This window comes from Quercus robur, chromosome 6 (genome assembly GCF_932294415.1).
Source record: "Quercus robur chromosome 6, dhQueRobu3.1, whole genome shotgun sequence".
NCBI lineage: Eukaryota > Viridiplantae > Streptophyta > Magnoliopsida > Fagales > Fagaceae > Quercus > Quercus robur.
Genome location: NC_065539.1, coordinates 15,684,401 through 15,704,850, shown reverse-complemented (window position 1 = coordinate 15,704,850; position 20,450 = coordinate 15,684,401). Strand labels below are relative to the sequence as shown.

The 20,450-nt window shown below is 37.2% G+C and overlaps 2 protein-coding genes across 6 annotated transcripts; one reads left to right on the top strand and one right to left on the bottom strand.

The window, feature by feature from the left end:
• The first annotated feature begins 912 nt into the window (after positions 1–912).
• On the top strand, positions 913–3,235 carry LOC126732970 (probable xyloglucan endotransglucosylase/hydrolase protein 6). Of its 2 annotated transcripts, XR_007659584.1 has the most exons (5): positions 913–1,163; positions 1,305–1,405; positions 1,491–1,687; positions 2,236–2,812; positions 3,148–3,235. XR_007659584.1 is itself a non-coding variant. In XM_050436066.1 (4 exons), the coding sequence occupies exons 1-4, from the start codon at positions 983–985 to the stop codon at positions 2,624–2,626; spliced, it is 870 nt and encodes a 289-aa protein (XP_050292023.1). In that variant the 5' UTR covers positions 913–982; the 3' UTR covers positions 2,627–3,235. The 2 variants fall into 2 exon arrangements, 1 of the variants encoding a protein (XP_050292023.1); XM_050436066.1 differs by having other exon boundaries at positions 2,236–3,235.
• A 4,765-nt stretch (positions 3,236–8,000) lies between these two features.
• On the bottom strand, positions 8,001–14,553 carry LOC126732969 (uncharacterized). Of its 4 annotated transcripts, XR_007659583.1 has the most exons (12): positions 14,192–14,548; positions 13,376–13,447; positions 12,192–12,262; positions 11,081–11,159; positions 10,929–11,003; positions 10,732–10,846; positions 10,584–10,656; positions 10,431–10,502; positions 9,691–9,821; positions 9,486–9,609; positions 8,894–9,317; positions 8,001–8,797 (listed from the first exon to the last, which is right to left on the bottom strand). XR_007659583.1 is itself a non-coding variant. In XM_050436065.1 (11 exons), exons 1-11 carry the CDS (start codon positions 14,441–14,443, stop codon positions 9,262–9,264), a joined length of 1,116 nt encoding a protein of 371 aa, XP_050292022.1. In that variant the 5' UTR covers positions 14,444–14,553; the 3' UTR covers positions 8,001–9,261. The 4 variants fall into 4 exon arrangements, 3 of the variants coding, with proteins under 3 accessions (XP_050292022.1, XP_050292019.1, XP_050292020.1); XM_050436065.1 differs by having other exon boundaries at positions 8,001–9,317; positions 9,695–9,821; positions 14,192–14,553; XM_050436062.1 differs by having other exon boundaries at positions 8,001–9,317.
• Positions 14,554–20,450: the final 5,897 nt, after the last annotated feature.

The following is a 20,450-nucleotide window of genomic DNA, read 5'->3' as shown; positions in this document are numbered from 1 at the left end:
TCAAGGTTTTCGTTTATTTTTTTGGACCACTGACAACTCAAGTTTGATGTAGAGAAAACTATAGACATATTTTTGCTAACTGTAAAAAGGAGACTCGGCTTCGCATTTAAACACAATAAAACCATATATAGACGTGTTACTTGACTATATGATCATTGACACTCCAATTTGAGTCTTTAAACAAAGCTTACTAATAAAGTTCACATATGTGGTAATTTTGATATCAAATCTGATCAGTAAGCTATTACTGTCATGATCAACTTTATCTTAAAAATCCATATAACAGCTTGAAATGATGGCTCACTACTCACTAGTCCATCCTCAACCTAGAACAAGGCCCACTTTAGTGGTCATACGCTACAGTAGTCTGTACACTTGCCTATAGCCATTCAATATCAATCAATTTCTCCTGGCTGTCCACAGATATAGCACGCATTGATTAGATTGGTTTTAACTACAGGGCATGCTAGTTGACTAAGAATTCATCAGGCTATGAAACAAAGATGGGCTAGACCTTGGAGTTAGGTGCTAGCTAGCTAGTTAAATATATGGCTGTATTAAATCAAACTTTTGAATCAAATCACAATCACACCCAACTTCTTTTCTTGTTAGAATGTCACGGAAATTAATCAATTAGTATAGGATGAGTTAGGCAATTTTTACATCCACATAAAATAATAGTTAGATGGACATCACTATTTCATTGTATCACGCTATGAGATGAATGATCAAGAAAATCATGAGGCTGACGATAAAGAAGAGGCCCAAATGGAACTAAAAAACAATTTTTGGTAGGGCCTAATGACTGCTTGCGTTTAGCTGTATGGAAAGCCAAGCTGTAATGGCACTTTCCATTTGAATGCAGCACTCAATCACTTGCTATCACTACTATATATACAACCCCCCAAAGTTCTCTTCCAAATCACATTCATAATAAGTCTCTCTTTTATCTCCATCTTTTCTTAACACAATCATCACGGCCATGTATTCCTCCTTAAGAAATGCATTTGCTTGTCTCTCACTTTTTGTGCTTGTATTTGCTCTCTCGGTAACAGGGAGACCAGCCACTTTTCTTGAAGATTTTAAAATCACGTGGTCTGATTCTCATATCAAGCAGATCGATAGAGGGAGGGCCATCCAACTCATTCTAGACCGAAATTCTGGTAACACTTTGCGTGGGGTCACATATATAGTAATGAAAAATAGCTTAATTGGATATTTTATGATAGAAAATATATAGATATGACAAACTTTGTGTTTAGTAGCAGTACTATATATATGATCAGAAAATTGTTGCATTTCAGGATGTGGGTTTGCTTCCAAGAGACAGTACTTGTTCGGGCGTGTCAGCATGAAGATTAAGCTGATTCCCGGAGACTCTGCCGGAACTGTCACAGCCTTCTATGTATGTTTACATTGCAATTTGAAAATTTTCCTCTCTGTAAGCAAAGTTCTTGATATTCATTTGTTTGCACTGAATTGTGTTGTAGATGAATTCCAACACGGATACCATTCGTGACGAGCTGGACTTTGAGTTCTTGGGGAATCGGACCGGACAACCGTACACGGTCCAGACCAATATCTATGCTCGTGGAAAGGGTAATAGGGAACAAAGAATCAACCTTTGGTTTGATCCTGCAGCTGACTTCCACACTTACACATTACTCTGGAACCACCGTCATATTGTGTAAGTTAACAGTGTCATGCATTGACTTTTTTTTTTTTTTTTTTTTAATGTTTCTAATAAAAATATCCAGAATTTAAGTTGGTATTCTCAAACTCAAATTGACATTTTAAATATAACGATCAAATAATAAAAATGAAAATGCTAATGAATACACTTAGAACATTAGTTAATAATAAATTTAAAGAAAGTTTTTATAAAGAAAAAAAAAATTAATGTTTTGACAACTTTTTTTCATTTCTCATAAAAGTGTGTCAAAACTTTCCTAAAATGAATTATTAACCAATATCCTAAACGACATTCACTTAAAAACAAAAAGTATTCTATCCAACCACGTGATATCTACCCCTCTATAATTCTATGCCACTTTATATTTCTACTTCCTTTATAAAAAATGTTACACACACCTTGTTAGCTTGACCCAACAAAATAAAATAAATAACAATGTCATAATAAGCATGACCGACACATATTTACAAGCAGTAAAGTCTTTTAATTACTTTGTGTGTCAATAATTGTGTTATTAATGTTATTGTTGTTTGGTACTGCAGTTTCTATGTCGATGACGTGCCAGTTAGGGTCTACAAGAATAACGAAGCTAAAGGAATCCCATTCCCAAAGTTGCAACCTATGGGGGTCTATTCAACATTGTGGGAAGCTGATAACTGGGCTACAAGAGGTGGACTTGAAAAGATTGATTGGAGCAAAGCACCTTTCTATGCTTATTACAAGGACTTTGATATTGAAGGGTGCCCTGTGCCAGGACCCTCTAACTGTGCCTCAAACCCCAGCAATTGGTGGGAAGGAACAGCTTACCAATTGCTCAGTCCACTTGAAGCTAGAAAGTATAAGTGGGTTCGTATGAACCACATGATCTATGACTACTGTACTGATAAATCGAGGTTCCCAGTGACCCCACCAGAGTGTGTTGCGGGTTACTAATTTTCAAACCAACCAAATCGTTCATCTACCAAGTGGTACATATACCATATACTCCTACTCCTTACGTACGTACATGCCCTTGTATATGTGAAAAACAGCCGCTAGCCATGCATATTGGAGATACAAGGAATAAATATGAATTATCATGTGTGTGTATATGTTGATTAAGTCTAAGTTGAAAAAAAGGTTTCCTACTTGTGGGCTACAATATGTGCCCCGTATTTGGTAGGCATTGTATTTATACGAGCCAATAAAGCTTCTGCATAATTGTGAAAAGGATGTTTTTGTATGTTATGCACTGCTTTTCAAACATTATAAGCAAAAAATCTTCGTAAAAGACAAGAAAAGAAGAGAAAAAGAAGGTAATAGTACCACATATACGTCCAGAAAACATAGGGTGTGTGTGTGTGTGGATTAAGTCTAAGTTAATTAAGTGTGTGTGTATATGTTGAATTATCAACATATGAATTATGAATTATCATGTGTGTGTATATGTTGATTAAGTTCAAGTTGAAAAAAAGGTTTCCTACTTGTGGGCTACAATATGTGCCCCGTATTTGGTAGGCATTGTATTTGTACGAGCCAATAAAGCTTCTGCATAATTGTGAAGAGGATGTTTTTGTATGTTATGCACTGCTTTTCAAACATTATAAGCAAAAAATCTTCGTAAAAGACAAGAAAAGAAGAGAAAAAGAGGGTAATAGTAGTACCATATATACGTGCAGAAAACATAGGGTGTGTGTGGAAGAAATTAAGAACTTGAATTCATTACCTATTAATTGTTTTAACTAGTTATAAACCTATGCGGTACGTGGGAATAAATAATTTTATTTTAGTTATAGTATAATATATAATTTGTTTTCTAAATTTTGAGGAAAATAATTTGTTCTCCTAACAACTCAAACAATTTCTAAAATTATTTTTCATTTATCTACCTCAAAAAATATATCATCATTTTATTATTTGGATTTATTTTTCCTGTACAACTAAACTGTTTGAGTATCACATATATTATTCAAAATTTTTATTGTCTTAAAAAGAGATTATTATATTTATAATTTTTCTTATCGTAGGAGTAGCTTCAAACTATTGATCGAATTTTGTTTACTAATATAGATACATGAGATTGGAACTACATATTTCTTAAACATTCCCAAGAGACTATACTATATTATAAATTTAATACTTAAAATAATATGTAGGAAAAAAGTAGACTTTATGTCTAAAATTGAATACTTCACCTATCGAAATGAAAGAAAATAATTTGTATAACAACATAAAGAGAACATGATCTAATTTTTCTTTTTTACTGCATACACTTTTATTTATTAAGATTTAATTGTCTTTAACTGGATCTTCATATCACATTTTTGTTGCTACATACTCTCCTGTTGAGCATTCTCATTCGTTACATCATTGGTCACATCATTATTCTATTTATTATTTATTTTTTACTTTTAATTTTTTGACAATATTAAATATATTGGCTTTTACAAATTCATCTTAGGCAGTTTTAACTTTACATAATCATTTACTTTAATTTTGATGTTATAACTAAATAATAAATCAATGAAAAATAAAAATAAAAATATTGTCTATACAATTCATCTTGGGCGGTTTAATTTTAATAGCTGATAGACACATTCAAATATATAGCCAACATTGTATTTTGATATAAACTCAAAATCTCACTTCCAAAATAATTAAGTATTACGTCAAAAAAAAAATCAAACAAAAGCTAAAAGAGGGAGAGAGAAGACTTGTGGCGAAAAACTTAAAAAATCAAACACACTACCAAATCATATTAACCAATAATATTATATAAAAAATACAATGATTCATCAACCTAAAGTAATGTTGCAAAAAAGAATAAATAATATATATATATATGTGTGTGTGTGTGTGTGTGTGTGTGTGTATAGAGAGAGAGAGAGAGAGAGAGAGAGAGAGAGAGAGAGAGAGAGAGAGAGAGAGAGAAATCACCTTTTTCGGGAGAAAAATAGAAAATAAAATGAGAAAAAAAAAAGCATTAAAAAAATAGTCATAAGTCAAACACTAAATTATCCAAGCCATAATATATAATAGAATAACATTATATTCTCTTTTTTTTTTTAGTAAACAGTAATACTTATTAGAACACATACGAAAATAATAATAGTATTTTAAATTGGGTTTATAATATATAATCAGAGTACAACTATAAAAGGGTCTAACCTTTGTAGTTATAGACTGAAATTATAAACAACGGATATTAGACACATACAACCAATGTGAGATAAACACCCCTATTCTTTTTCTTTTTTCTTTTTTGGGTAAATAATAATACTTATTAGAACATGCATGAAAATAATAATAGTTTTTTAAACTGGATTTATAATACATTACATAATCAGAGTACAACTATAAAATGACCTAACTTTTATAAACTATATTTATATGCAATAGACTAACATTTAACAATCATAGAAAAGAAAAAAAAAATAAAGATAATAACTTAAAAATACAAAACCAAATTGCAACCCAAAGTAAAATTCTAAAGAACACATAAATACATCAATCTAAAGTAGAAATACAAAAAATAAAAAATTCACACAACAATAAAAATATGAGAGAGAGAGAGAGAGAGAGAGAGAGAGAGAGAGAGTAATAATCCTTTTCATGTGAGAAAATATGTATAGAATGTGAGAGAGAATGTCATATCTATAGTAATAGAAATGAGATAAAAAGAGTCAAAATAAAGAGAAAATGAAGAGATATATGAAGAGTGACATTAAGGTTGAGAGTAGTGGAGAATTGAAAAGGTAAAAGGAAAGTTATGGTTGGAAGTAGCTGAGAGAAATGGGAAATAGGTAGATGATGTGGTTTAAAAAGAGTATAACAACAATGAATACTACGCTTCAGCTTATAAATATATATAGATTTGTCCATAAACAACATTACAAATTGATTTCTTTCCTCTGCTTATTTTCTATTTATCTTTTCATAAACGTCCGAATAATTGTGGTTGTATGATTCTTCTATATATGGTCATCCCTGAAATTATATCTCACGTGGGCTTATAAGTTATTACCACACCCACCCAAAAAAGAAAGATAGAGAGAGTGGGCTCTGCAACAAGCACATAAGCAGATAGGCAAAACTTGTGTCACATAAGACATGGTCCCGACTCCGAGTCAAGGGTGGTCATGGTCTGGGTTGGTTATGTGCACGTGTGAGTATTGATGTACATTGTCATGTTCTAGTCAAGAGGATTCACAAAGCACCATATGAACCATATAAGGCTACCTGCCCCCATTTGTAGCATTGGTGGTGATTGGCGGGGGGTGGGGTGGGGGGATCAAAATATATATATTTATATATATATATATATATATTTATATATATATATATATATATTTTTTTTTGAGAATCAGGGATCAATAACTATTGATCGATGTTTCATTCTCACAAAGCCAACTATCAATAAATATTTAAATCTAACCTTATTAAACCAAAATTATTTTACTGAAGTAAGGGGATATTTGCTTTTCTTACAATGGAGTTTTACAAGAATTCCGTTTAAAAGAATGTTAATCTCTCTTATAAGGATAAATATTCATTAGTCAATAGCTCATACACTACAACGTCATTATGTATATATTTTTTAAAATTTGTTTTGTATGGTATGACCAAAAGAAAACTGATAAACAATAGGGTCCCCCCAATTAATCCTCAAATTAATCGTAATAAATATACTAACGCCTGAGTTGAATGGTAATTAAAGGAAGTATACGATAGGTATGATTCAAATGTCCAAACATATTAACAACCCTGGGGTATGACTGTGGCAATGGTAGGAGTAATGTATCAAGTGTATCTCCTACAACATTTTTTTTATACAAACTTTCAGGAACATATATATTGATTTTGAATAGATACGATAGAATTAGGATTTAAACTTATGACATCTATTTCATGGTAATTGCTATGCATTGCTAGGTTAAGAAAGCTTTTTTTTTTGTATGTGTAAATAAAATTCAATCTTAGGTTTTCTAACTTTTCAGTCAAAAAAAGAAAAATCTTAGGTTCCTTAACAAGCGACTTTAAAATAACTGGTAAGAGGGGGAGAGAACTATTCGTTTCTTTACTATTCTATATGATATGGGCAGGGCCATCTTAGCTTGATATGAAACTTAAGGACCACAATCCCAACCGGCTTGATGGGAAGGCATTAAAATGAGGGACCTCGATGCCCCACGTTTTGACTTAAAAACAACAGGACCATCCTGTGAAATATTTATTTTGAGTTAACAAAAGTGTAAAGACGTAGGCTATACAGTCAACATATACGGCAGTCGGCTCTACCTGTTGATATCATATCAATATAAAGCTACTCATCATCACAACAAGCAACAAGGTACATAAACTCATAAAGCCAAAATCATATCATGAGGTAGATGACTCCCAAAAGATAAGCCAAAGGGAGCAAAAGATAGTGGGCATGGTGTACAATAGCTACTTTTGACAATTCAATGGAGGGGAAACGTGGTCGGATCCATTTGTCAATATTGGTAAAAAGCTGGGTTGCTTGCAATGTATATACAACCAAATTTAATTATCACTGGAACTAAAAAGTCTCGGTTACAAGAGCATGAGGTTAAGATAAGCCTACTAGTATCTTAGGCAGGTCCCATTGAACTACGAAATACAATCAAATGAATCGGTTGATGGACAAGGTTAAGAGTTAGGACAGGAACCATAATGAATTGAAAGGCACATATCGTTGTTAGATAGCAGGTCACAATTTATGAAGCAACAGAGTACTACAGGGTGGGTAACAGATGAGGCCACATTTAGATGACACCATAATTTAACTTAATACTCTGGACATTGTTAATGTGTCAGATTAATAAATTCTCATTGCTGCCATGGCTGAACAAAGAAAGAATCCTTTTTGTTAGATCACAAAACAAGGAGGAAGTGTATGGTCTTGATCACCTCATCTCCAAAGATTAGTAGTTTACCATCAAAGATATCAAATCAAATAAACGTGCTTTGTGTAGGTTGAGGAATTGCTGCCCCTGTGAAGGATGCGTCCAGGGAATAGAATACTCAGCTTGATGAGATGGTTAATAATTAAAGAGCTCTGTGATTCAATTGGCACCTCACGGTGTTATAAAGACATTAAAGGTTGAAATCTTCCTTCTTCCAACTATCCAATTATCATAATTAAAAATAATAATAAGTAAATAAGACCTAGAGTGGATGATTTTATGGTAGCTTTGTGTTTGTGTTGTTTGAGGGGCAAGATATATATACCCACGACTATCATTTCGGCATGTTTTAATATCCACCATTCATTCGTGAATATGAATAAAAGGCTAAGATTAAAACATTAAAAAACTAGAGATTCAAATTAGTGAACGCCAAGACGTAGCCTGAGATTAGCAAAGCTTGAGATTAGTCCCACTACCTCAACTCTGGCTCCCCCATCTTGGGAGTGGCTTTGACATGTGAACACCATCCCCATAATTTCACATTCATTGGGCTAGCTTGTCACACTAGCCTAGCAACAAGGACACTCTTGTCCCAAAAAAATAATTTAAAAAATATATATATCCTGATTGATGCTTGCCCACTCTGCAATAATACCCCATAAATGGTTCTTTATGTTATCCGAGATTGCCCCATGATTGCCAATTTGTGGAGAGCAATTGGGACCTTGCCCCTTCAAGTTATTTCTCATTTCGAAAGATGGAGCAGTGGATTAAGTTTGCAACTAGCTCCCACTTGGTTTCTGACATCTTTCTATTGTACCTTATAAAGTTGTTTTCCCCATTGCTTCTTGGGAAATCTAGACAGCAAGGAACAAATTGATCATGGAAAACAATCCTTTGGACCCATGGAATCTGCTAGAGAACACCGTTTCTTTGGCTGTTAAACTCTACACTACCCTCTGAAAATTGGACCACAGGATTGTCTTTGCAGGCTGATTGGTTGGAAGCCACCCCACTTTGGTTATTTCAAACTCAACACAGATGAGTCAGTCATTTCCAACCATGGAAGAGCTACTGCGGGGGCCTTATTAGACACTACAATGTCACTTGGCTCAAAAGTTTCTCCAAGAACATTGAGATAACCAATTCCTTCGTAGCTAAATTTTGGGCTCTTAGGGAAGGACTCAACTTAGCCCTGCATATTTGAATCCGGAAAATCATAATTGAATTGGATGCTAAGCTAGTTGCGGATTTCTTAGCTTTGTAAGACACTTCAGTTCATGATTTTCACCTTTGTAGGGCTCTAATTTCTGATTGCAGATCTTTTTTTGGCATTTTGAGGCGTCTTATAAGTTATATCCAACATGCTCCAAGAAGGGAATCACTGTGCAGACGTTAGCAAAAGATGGAAGTAGTCGGGAACCTTTTGTGTTGTTGCATTCAGTCCCTCCAACTTTTGTTGTAGGCTGGTTGTTTGCTGATGCCTGAGAATTGGTTACCCTAGATGGTTTTGTCTGCCTTTATCTTTAAAGAATTTTCCCTTCTCAACAAAAGAAAAGAAAAAAAAAAAAAAAAAGATTCTGATCATAGTCCATAGCAAATCCCAAAGGTACCATAGAAAAACCCGACCTAGAGTTCAATTTTTAACGTTGTTGATTTTCACAGCAACTGGATCTGAACAGTATGGACAATTCCCAAAAAGAACATTGAATGACCTGCAATGAAGTATGCAAATCAATCATGAATCAAGCAATAATGAGAACAATATTAGAACTTATTGTAAAAGGGCAATTTTATTTAAAAAAAAAAAAAAATGACAGCTTAAGTTAAATTCATGCATGATCCAAATAGAAAGCCACAAGGACACTAAAAATTCAACGTACTGCCTTGTTGTGGTGATAGAACGCAACCAGTCCCCAAGACAAACACTATGGAAAGCCTTACTGCAAGTGGTATTATCACATGTGTAGTCAGTTCCACTTCCACTCTTAGCTCCAAGCTCATCATCTACATCGACAATTTAAAAGTGAATGATGTATGAATAAAGATGTAGTTAGTAAACATCTCAGAAAATGTAAATATCAATACCAACTGGAAGACATTGAGCATAACATATTCCACATTCAACTTGCTGGTCATTCTTTGGTACATCAGTGGGCCTTGGCAGTTGAGTCTCCAGAAGACATGCAAGATTTTCCAAGTATGGTTTGTCCTTTGTCCTATGCAGATTATCAGAGCACAAAAATAAAGTATATCACTGATAATGCCATAGGCAATAATCAAGCGAATATTTTTCAGAAAAATAAAGGAAAAGTGTTCACTAATTCAAAACAATTTGGCAATACACAATAGCAAGATCAAGCAAGAGGAAGCGTTATTTCAAGTAAAAAAAAATGACCCTTTGTTTTTAAATATAAAACTTCAAGTATTACATTGTATCCATTCGAAATCCTTCTTCCCTTTTATTGGGGGTAAGGAAGAGAAGGCGAGGGAAGAGAGAGGGAGTGGGTTGGAAATCAGCATTCACTTTTAAGCTAACATATCAGTGGGAAAAACCAACAGAAACTGAGCCATAATATCTTGTTGCTAAAAGAAAAAAAGGAGTGTTACACTGGTAGGATTGTGTATCCGTAGTTTACTCCCCAAGGGTGGGTCCAAAGGGCCCTACTTGGGGAGGTTCCACATCATCCAAAAAAAAGAGCAGTGTTACAGATGAAAAATGTCATTTCTCAGGTAACTACAGAAACTTCCAATTTTTACTACCTTTATATAACAAGTATTGAAGTCAAAATGCAAATTAAGATCCATAGGAGCAAGCAAGAGTATACCATTTTCTGCTATTTCTCTGCCACTTCTTTCTCAACGAACCCACAAATGGACCTGAACCCATAAAACGACACCTAGCACAACTTACATATTCAACACCACATGAAAAGCTAAAACTAGCAGTAGCAGAACAGTGATGTGAGATGAAATCTCACTCTGGTAAAGATCTAGGATTGTTGGCATCTATACACAACATGATGAAGCAATCATTTCCTGAAAAACATAAACCTAAAAAGGTTTAATACGGACAAACAAAAAAGAGAAATGCTTTATCAATATATTCATGATCAACCAATGGCTCACCTATATTGATTTGACGATGGGAAATTGATCGAGAAGGCTGTTTAGGATCAATAACACAAAGAGACTTGTCAATATCATCCAACGTAGACCAAAATTCCTGAAGCTTCTCCAGATGCTGTGTACAAAATATAGTAATTGCATACTTTAGTAAAAGTTGGAAAAGCTCATAACCTTTTTAAAAAGCTTGCAACAAATACCTCTTGGAACTGCTGCACCACATCCTTTAATCTTGAGTTTATTGACCATTGTAAGTCAAAATTATATGGTACATCCTGAGGAAGGAAACTCAAAGATAATTTAAGCCTATAATGCAAAACTTCAATTTCAGAAGAGATGAAAGAAAACCAACTGCTGATATTGAAGGTGGACTTTTGGGATAGGTTTTATCCAATTGAATTTCCATAAAGTGCAGTCTCCCCTTCTCATCTCTATCAATCAAATTTATCAAAGGCTCAGTCCACGACATGAATAAGCATAAACAAATGAAGAAATTCAGGAAACTGTGACATGTGGTAATAAGCATATAAGATTATACATTCACAACCAATTGACAGAAACCTCTAATTAACTTCACAGCTATGATATATTAAAGATTATACCTCAAAAAGTGTTAGACATTACTGTGGAGTCATGTTAAGTTAAATCTAATGAAATTTAATCCAGATCTTCCATCTGCCTCCAAAAGGTGTTCATGTTTCTCACTGTATTTCAGCGTGGACTTCAATATGCTACAGGGAAAGGTAAGAGAGGAAATACAGATTTACCTACTTGATTCACATGCTACCAGTGTATATCAGGCTTTGAGGAACATTATTAATGTCCCTTGCCAGTAAAAGATTGTAGAAAGATTAAAAGTCAGAGGCAATGAAGTAGCATAGGTTTGTGGAAGAGGAACATATGATTCCGGAAGAAGAAAAGCAATGTTTTGATCTCAGAAGAGTAACCGGGAAACGTTATCCAGCACTTGCCTACAAACAAAGTATGCTTAACTTACTTCACAATCACCTGATTTCCGATTCATTGCATATATTTCAGTTTTTCATACTCTCAGAAGATAAGTTCAACTTTTAATAAGTAACACACTCTGAAAACATTCACAGCATGCTTTACGGCTTTGAGATTCTAAGGCAATAATGTTTTACAGCAATCTTTTCATATCTCAATAACAGAGATTAAAAATGTTGTTTCTAAATCTGTTTGCCTGTTCCGGTGTCACTTATTTGGCCTTCATAGCACCAGATGTCTTTGGCCAATTAAAACATTCTCTCAACATATAAAACCACAAATTAAACTTTAAGCACCAAAGCTTTCCTAATTTCTATTGTAACTGCAAACTACATGGGAATAGGGGGGCAAAAACACAAGCACGTGAACATTAAAGAGAAGGCAAACAAAAACCTGGATCCTCCTTCTTAAAGGGAAAATAGTTTGGAATATGAAGGCAAGAAAGAACATCTTACAAGATACGAAAGCTAAGAAACGTCAGATCTCCACCCAATCTCACCAGATGCTCCCATCCAACCTCTTCTATCTGTATATACAATGATCAAAAGAAACCTAAAAGACGTTTTTTGCAATAACAAAATCAATGCACTCAACTGAAGCAAACAAAGTTCCATACATACTACTCAATGTGGAGCGTACGCATTCATAATTGAACGACAATTACATAAATTTGTATTGGTATGGTGTAAGGACTTAAGATCCTCCATAGTAGTTGTTCAGTATTGGAACATCAAGATACACTTTCACAAAAACAAAAGGAATCCAAAACTAAATTACTTGAAGTATATACGTGTGTGAGTGTGTGGAGTGTAGACAAAAAGTAATTAGTATTAAGTAATTCTGAAAAATACACATTTCATTACTGACTACCTGAGCGTTCCATTTCAAAAGAAGATAAAGGCTCTCATAACTCTAGGGCTTTGTTAGTTTAAAGGGAATGAAACCACACGAAATAGCTTATGAAGGAGAATGGTTGTTGAAGGTTGATGCAATAAAAGATAAGAGGTGAACTAAAGTGTGTGGCTGTCCTCTTCCCCACAAGCCCTTTGCTCTGAAATAGAAGACTGGTTTGTGGGGGGGTGGGGGGGAGGAATTGGATAATTCACTTTTGGAATATAGAATTTGAGTCCAACTTTTACATACTTTTCTTAGAAATTAAAATATAAGCAAAGGTAGTTTTCTAGGTTCACATATGTAGTTTTCCATATATTTGAAAGTAACTTGATTTGAGATGAACCCATCATGTTTCACAACAGACTTAAGGGATGGTATTGAACTAAAACAATACAGTAAAACACAATAGAATCTGCAAAAGACAAAACCAAACCAAATCAAAAGTAAAAACAAAAACAAAAGGTTTTCTAATGATAAAGGAGCTGAGGAAACAACAAAAATTAGGTTTTATTTTTAATTCCTTCTGACATAGTTTTTTTTTTTTATGCCTTGACTTGATAAATCATGGCAACATGTAGCCAATGTATGAAACAAGACTCAAGAAGATAAAGTGCATAATTTCAATATGCTAGACTAGATGCAAGTACTGTTATGCTATGATACTTTGGTCCTGGATGGTGAAATAAAACTGATTACACAGAATCAATGAGTGGCAGTAGTAATATCATATGATTGATCAAGTCACCTCTGAGTACACCGAGCGGTAAAATGTAGATGATTTGGCCAGCTCTCTGCATCTAGCCTGTTCAGTATGGTCCTGCGGATAAGAAGAAGAGGGGGAAAAAAAAAATGTAAATAATGTCTCTGCATCTGCATGACAATCCTCAGCCCCACTATCTTTCTTCCACTTAGAACTTTTGAATCTCTAGGTCTATCGATTTTTCAAGAAGCATAGAGCCATACAATTAGGCCTTTTCCCTTTTATTTGAAATTTAAAATCTCATGAATTGTGAAGTCTTATGACTACTATCAAAGGGAAGGTTTGAAATCTCAATTGTGTAAATTTTATTGTTTTTCACTTACTTGTTGAAATTTCATACATGAATACCTAGAGGTAGAGCTGATATATAATGAGAATGATTGTAACTAAAAACAAGAGGTGGAGGTGGAGGCAGTGATAACAAAGCTACAATGCAGTGCATATACATGTGATGGGACACTGATTTTATGCATCCAACATATTAATTCTATTTCAACATAAATACCCACAATCGAAAAGTTGTTAGATATAAAACATTACAGCAAGAATAACAATTTTCAGCTTAAGAACATTGCGTAGTAGTTGGTATAGCAGAAACAACATAGTACTGATTTCGCTTCAAAAACTTCTAACTCATTCAGGAATTTCAGCAAACAATTGGTGCGCTTGCATTCGTTCTTTCAAAAATACTCATCCATGATCTAGTAACTGATAAGTACGACTCAAATATATAAATATACAAACATAGAATTCAGATACATAAATCGTTGGTGATAGAGACTAAGGAACAAGAAAAGGTACCATTTTTGATTTAGCAAGCAAATATGACTGCCTTCGCTGATAGAATGAGGGAACAGGACCGCTTCCGATTTTTAGAATTAAGAGAACCCACCGACCTCCGTGTATCAAATAAATGACAGCAACTGTCTTAACGACTGTCGTTTCTTGCAATAGTCCGTTAATGAGCTCGTAAAAAATTAAAATTGATAAGAGTTTGACATTTATAACATGTGACATTTCAAGAACATTTATTTTGCTAAGGCTTGAGTTCATCAAAAAAAATTTGCTTAGGCTTGGATTATTGTGAGGGACTATCTTTATTGAGAGACCACTTTCACCTTATACATACAAGTAAGAAAAGGCAACATGAAAGACACGGCAAACAAAAGGGTTTTTTTTTTTTTCATCCCAATAGATACGCAAGTAATGCAATAGCATTTAAAATTGATGGTGTCTATTTTATAATGATTATTTTTTTATCAACAAATCACAATGATAGCAAGTTTCTTCTTGGATGAACATTATTTTTTTTAGCAATAAATCACGATGATGATCGATTTTACCCATTTAGTGAGAATTTGGATGAACATTGTCTACCACAACTATACAACAAGTATTTTCAATCATAAATATTGACAAAATTTGGCTTCACAACAAATTGAAGATGAATTTCTAAAAGTCTCTTTCATTTTGTACATTGAAATGAAAATTTTGTGAAATTTAATACACAAACAATCATATATGTTTTTCAAAAGAATGACAAATTCTATTTTGATAGATTATTTAATTAGAAATGTATTAAGAAAAAATTATTTTGTGTCTTTTCTTTTGTTGTTAACTATGAATAAATGCTAGTTTTATTTTTTCCTATATTCATTTAGTTTTAAATTTTAGTATATTGTTTAGTCTGGAATTTAGAAAACATGTCGGCTTGGTCCCTTAATTGAAATTCTGGTTCTATCTCTTAGTAATAAAGTAATTTACCAACATCACTCTTGTAGGGTCACAATTCAGGGCCTAAGCCCAACAGGTATGGGTTTCTGGTCCAAGGACCCCGAAACAATGAATTTATAGAGAGTAAGCTACAGAACTAGGCCTTAACGAAGTGTATACTAGCTAAAATTGGGCCATGTAATAATTGAAAGTAAGAAAATCTCCTTCATGTCCATTAGATATTCAGTCCGAGGAGACATGGAGGATGTATATCGGTCCCTGCTCAAAGGTTATGGTTCTAACACTGTTCTTCTGTTCTAAGTTCCTTTTTTCTCCGTCTCTTTCTTCATGGGGACTCCCCTCTCTTATATAGCCCTCTTGAAGTCCTCAGGGCCTTACATTTGTTGATCATCTGGACCTTCACTTGAGTGCCTGTCCCATCGGACACCCCCCCATCTTTCTGTGAGTTATGGTAGCCAAGACAACACTGTTCACAAGTCCTCTCCACATTAATGCAGCCAGAAAAGTAGCTGTCATGCATTTAATGTAGCAGCTGCAGCCTCACCCTTGGCATCCTACACTTTCTTCCTTCTTACGGGCTTGAGGGACTCATCCTTGTTACTAATGCTCATTGGGGTGGATCCTTCTAGCAGGCAAAGTGTATGTTTGAGCCACATTTGGTACGTCCGAGGAGGCATTTCTCTTCGAACCGCCTTTTAAACATCTTCAAGCCCACAAGAATTGGGTCGGGAGCCCTTTTGGCACTCACGCCTTCTCCTCGAACGTGGTCGAATTTTCCATACGGGACCCAAGGCTCATTGTATGATCTTGGGCCTTTGCCCCTACAATAGCCCCTCAAAATTCTGGGTTTTCCCTCTTATTCGAGGAGAAAAGGTGGGATTTTGATACTTATGGGATTACTTATTATAATTTCTTGACTCACACGTGTGGAAGTACAGCCTCATGTGTGTCATTACTGCTACTGGCGTTTCGTAACCCACGAGGCGCTATTAATTGCGCCAGGCGGCTTTATGTCCCCCGCATCCAACGGTGGGGCACCTAATCAACGGTTGATATTTCCCCAATCCTTTAGGCGGGATTAAGCCCGTTCAGTTTCTCCTTACTATATAAGGCTTCTGAGGGGAATTACTTCCTTTTTTTACAAAAAGCACTCAAACGTCCCAGAGCACTCCAGTACTTCCTTTTGCAAAACATACAAAACTCCATAGCCACTCCCGTGAGGATTTCCGGCGAGTTCTTCGCTAGCTCGAGAGGTTTAGGATCTTCGCTCCCGTAAGTGTTCATTTCCCGTATTCCTTAACCTTTCCTCTCTGTTGCCTTTCCCGGCCTCCTTTCCTAAGTAAACCTTCTTCGTATCACCTAGGGTTAGTAGGATGGGTAAGTTTGAGAAACTGGTAGATTCTCCGGCCGGTATGGAAGGTTTCAGGGCCAAATACCGTATCCCGCCGGGAGTAGGTCTAGAATATTGCTCCTCGGACCAGATCTTAACCAAGAGAGGGATGGGGCAGGTCGCCATTCCAATGATAGCTTTCATAGAAGGAGGAATGACGATCCTCATGGGGAGGATAACTAGGGATTATTTGCGCGATCATAGGCTGGCCCCCCACCAGTGCGCTGCGAACATGTTCCGGATCCTAAGGTGAGTAGACGCTCTGAATGAACAGATGAACCTCGGCCTCTCATGGCACGATGTAGTTCACTTGTACGAATGACATTGCCTCAATGAGTCATATTACCTGAAATCCAGGTCCGATGAGGTGAGGCTGATATCCTGCCTTCCCAAGTCCAACAAAGGCTTGAAGGACGACCATTTGATCGTCTCTGGAGCATGGCACGACGGTCTTCACTGCCCAGTTAGGGCAGGAACACCAGGTGGGGCATTGTAGGGTCAAATCCCTCGGCGAGGATCTTAGTTTTGAGCTTTCCTCTCACTTATTTCGGTTTTGGTTTTGATTATTTGCCTTCTTAGACTGACACAACCCTTCCTTTAGGTATTTTGCAAACAAAGAACAAACAACTCCGAGGATAAGTTTGGTCAACGTCCAAGCCCTCAACTCCCTTCTAAGGTCCGAGATCTTTGTGAGTGAGGACGGGCAATTGCGTGTCGTTCCCCTTATCTTGGACTACAAGCCCCTTTCTCATGCTTTCGTGGACGCGGGTCAAGCCATAAGGGCTGGAAGTCCCTAGTTAGCCCGTATCGACGTTTCTAAACCAGGCTTTCTTTCTCAGAGAGACCAACCACCAGCCCAACTGCCCGTTCAGCGCGTTCTCCAAGTGGTAGCCGGCCCAGGAGAAGGAGTTGACTCCTCGCATTCATCTCTTGAGACTGAAATCGACCAATTCTACTTCGCCGATGAGGGAGAGGTGTCAACCAGGCCTTTAGAGCTCTCAGATTCTGGATCGGACATTGATCATTTCTCGACGGCTCATACTCCTGGCCTGGTAATTGCTCAAATTGACACGAGCCAAGAGGTTGAAGAGGAAGATATGGACTTGAAGCCGAGGTCCGATCTGAGGGGCCTTTTATCCAATAGAAACAAGGGGCAGTCTTCCAAGGATGCCCCCAAGGAGCAGGTTCCAGCCAAGCTTCCCCCTCTTCTTCCTCCCTCCATTGATCCCACGCTACAACCCCTTCCCAATTTGAGGTGGAAGAGGCCAGTGGAAGAATTGAAAGAGGGTGAGGTCAGCCCTGAAAAGGCCAAACAACAAAAGAAAGGTAAAGAGCCCAAGGAAAAGAGGACAAGGTCCGTTGATAGCCGAGAGGAGGCGGCTATTAGGAGGGAACAATGCACCTGGTCCCCCTGCTTAGAGTTAGAAGGCGCCCCTATTTCGTGGGACGCAACTCTTTGGGAGTCCCAACGAGGGCAGGTGTCTTATCTTGCCGAGGCCCTACAGTAGCCCCTCCTTCTTCCTCATGACATGGAGGGGCTCCGAGCTACCCGGCAACCGGATCTCTTCATGTCGTTGAAGAGATATCTGGCCATGGTAAAACGAAGACTCTTCCTTGTTCAGTTCCTTTATTCCATGCTTGTCTATTCGTCGTTTTCCTTCTAATGATTCTTCCATTACTCCTGTGCAAGTTACTCAACAAATCTTCGTGGCTAAGGAATGGGCGAAGAAATCTCGGGAAGATCTAAACATTGAGGTTCAATCTCGTCTTGCCGCGGAGAAGGCTGCAGGTGCTCTCAGGCTGGAAAAAGAGTGCCTGGGCAAGGAGATAAAATAGGCACTTAAGGCTCGCGACAGTGCTGAGGCGGGCCTTAAGACTACAACAAAGCAGGCCGAGGACATGCGCCAACAGTTTCATCTATCCGAAATAAACCTTGTGACCGAGAAGCAGATGGTCTCGGACCTCAAGGCACAGCTAATACAAACAAAAGAGGTGGCTCGCCTGGCTAGGGAGGCAGCTAAGGCTGCGGTGGCAACCTCCTATGAGCGCGGAGTGATGGATACTGAGGCCAGGCTGACCGAGGAGGTGGCTGCAGTCTGCAGGGACTACATCACCATGTCTTGGGGGGTAGCCTTAGATCGGGCGGCAGTTCCTGTGGACTTCGACCTTAGGAAGATTGAGAATATCTTCTTTCCTGAAGATATTCGCAAGATTCCAGGTTCGGTTCCTCCTAAGGAGCCCCCTTCTATTCCGACCACTGCTCCAGATTCCTTCATACCTGAAGAAAAAGAGGGGAACAGGGAGGTGCAGCCACCAGCTAAGGACAAGTCACTTGAGGACGCCCTCACTATAAGGGACATTGTCGCACAAGCCAAGGAAGTCGGACCCAAGCCCACGGCAGGAGGTGATCACCCCAAGACAGAGGTCCCTGCTAAGAGCTCAGCTCAAGATAAAGCTTAGGACATTAGTGTAGGGCTTTTCTTGTAGTTGTTTTGTTCTGTCTTTCATTTCCTTAGCTTTTGTTGACACTTGTAAGATGACACCTCTTGGATCTTAATGAATGATATAATTTCTTTTTTGAATTTTGTTTTACTGCTTCCATTTTTGCCTTCATTAAGAATGAACCTCGACTATGTTACTAAATTTCTAAGGACAAATCGTTACTCGTAGTTTAAGCAATACAACTAAGTATGAATGAAAGAATGATAGTTAATTTTCCCCAAGCCTGTGGCCCAAGGAGCCACGCAGACCTTGGGTTCTGTTTAACACTTAGATAAAAACTGTGTCATGGTTAATTTCCCCCAAGCCTGTGGTCCGAGGAGCCACGCAAGACTAGGGTTCTGTTTAACACTTAGATAAAAACAACATCATGGTTAATTTCTCCTAAGCCTGTGGTCCGAGGAGCCACGCAGGACTAGGGTTCTGTTTAACACTTAGATAAAAACAGCATCGTGGTTAATTTCTCACAAGCATGTGGTTCGAGGAGCCACACAGGACTAGGGTTCTGTTTAACACTTAGATAAAAACAGCATCGTGGTTAATTTCCCCCAAGCCTATGGTCCGAGGGGCCACACAGGACTTGGGTTCTGTTTAACACTTAGATAAAAAACTATGTCGCGGTTAATTTCCCCCAAACTTGTGGCCTGAAGAGCCACGCAGACCTTAGGTTCTGTTTAACACTTAGATAAAAACTGCGTCGTGGTTAATTTCCCCTAAGCCTGTGGTCCGAGGGGCCATGTAGACCTTGGGTTCTGTTTAACACTTAGATAAAAACAGCGTAGTGGTTAATTTCCCCCAAGCCTGTGGTCCGAGGAGCCACGCAGGACTAGGGTTCTGTTTAACACTTAAATAAAAACAACGTAGTGGTTAATTTCCTCCAAGCCTGTGGTCCGAGGAGCCACGTAGGACTAGGGTTCTGTTTAACACTCAGATAAAAATGGTGTAGTGGTTAATTTCCCCCAAGCCTGTGGTCCGAGGAGCCACGCAGGACTAGGGTTCTGTTTAACACTTAGATAAAAACTACGTCGTGGTTAATTTCCTCCAAACCTATGGTCTGAGGAGCCATGCAGGACTAGGGTTCTGTTTAACACTTAAATAAAAACAATATCGTGGTTAATTTCTCACAAGCCTGTGGTTCGAGGAGTCACGCAGGACTAGGGTTCTGTTTAACACTTAGATAAAAACGGCGTAATGGTTAATTTCCCCCAAGCCTGTGGTCCGAGGAGCCACGCAGGATTAGGGTTCTGTTTAACACTTAGATAAAAACAGACAGTGGGTGGCACCATGAATATGAACTTTCATTAATAATAGTACATTTTCAGGTTATTTACATTCCAAGGACGTGGCACTAAATGTTCATCCAAATCTTCTAAAAAGTAGGCCCCTATACCAGCCACCGGATACGATATGGCCCTTCCCAACTTGGTCCGAGCTTTC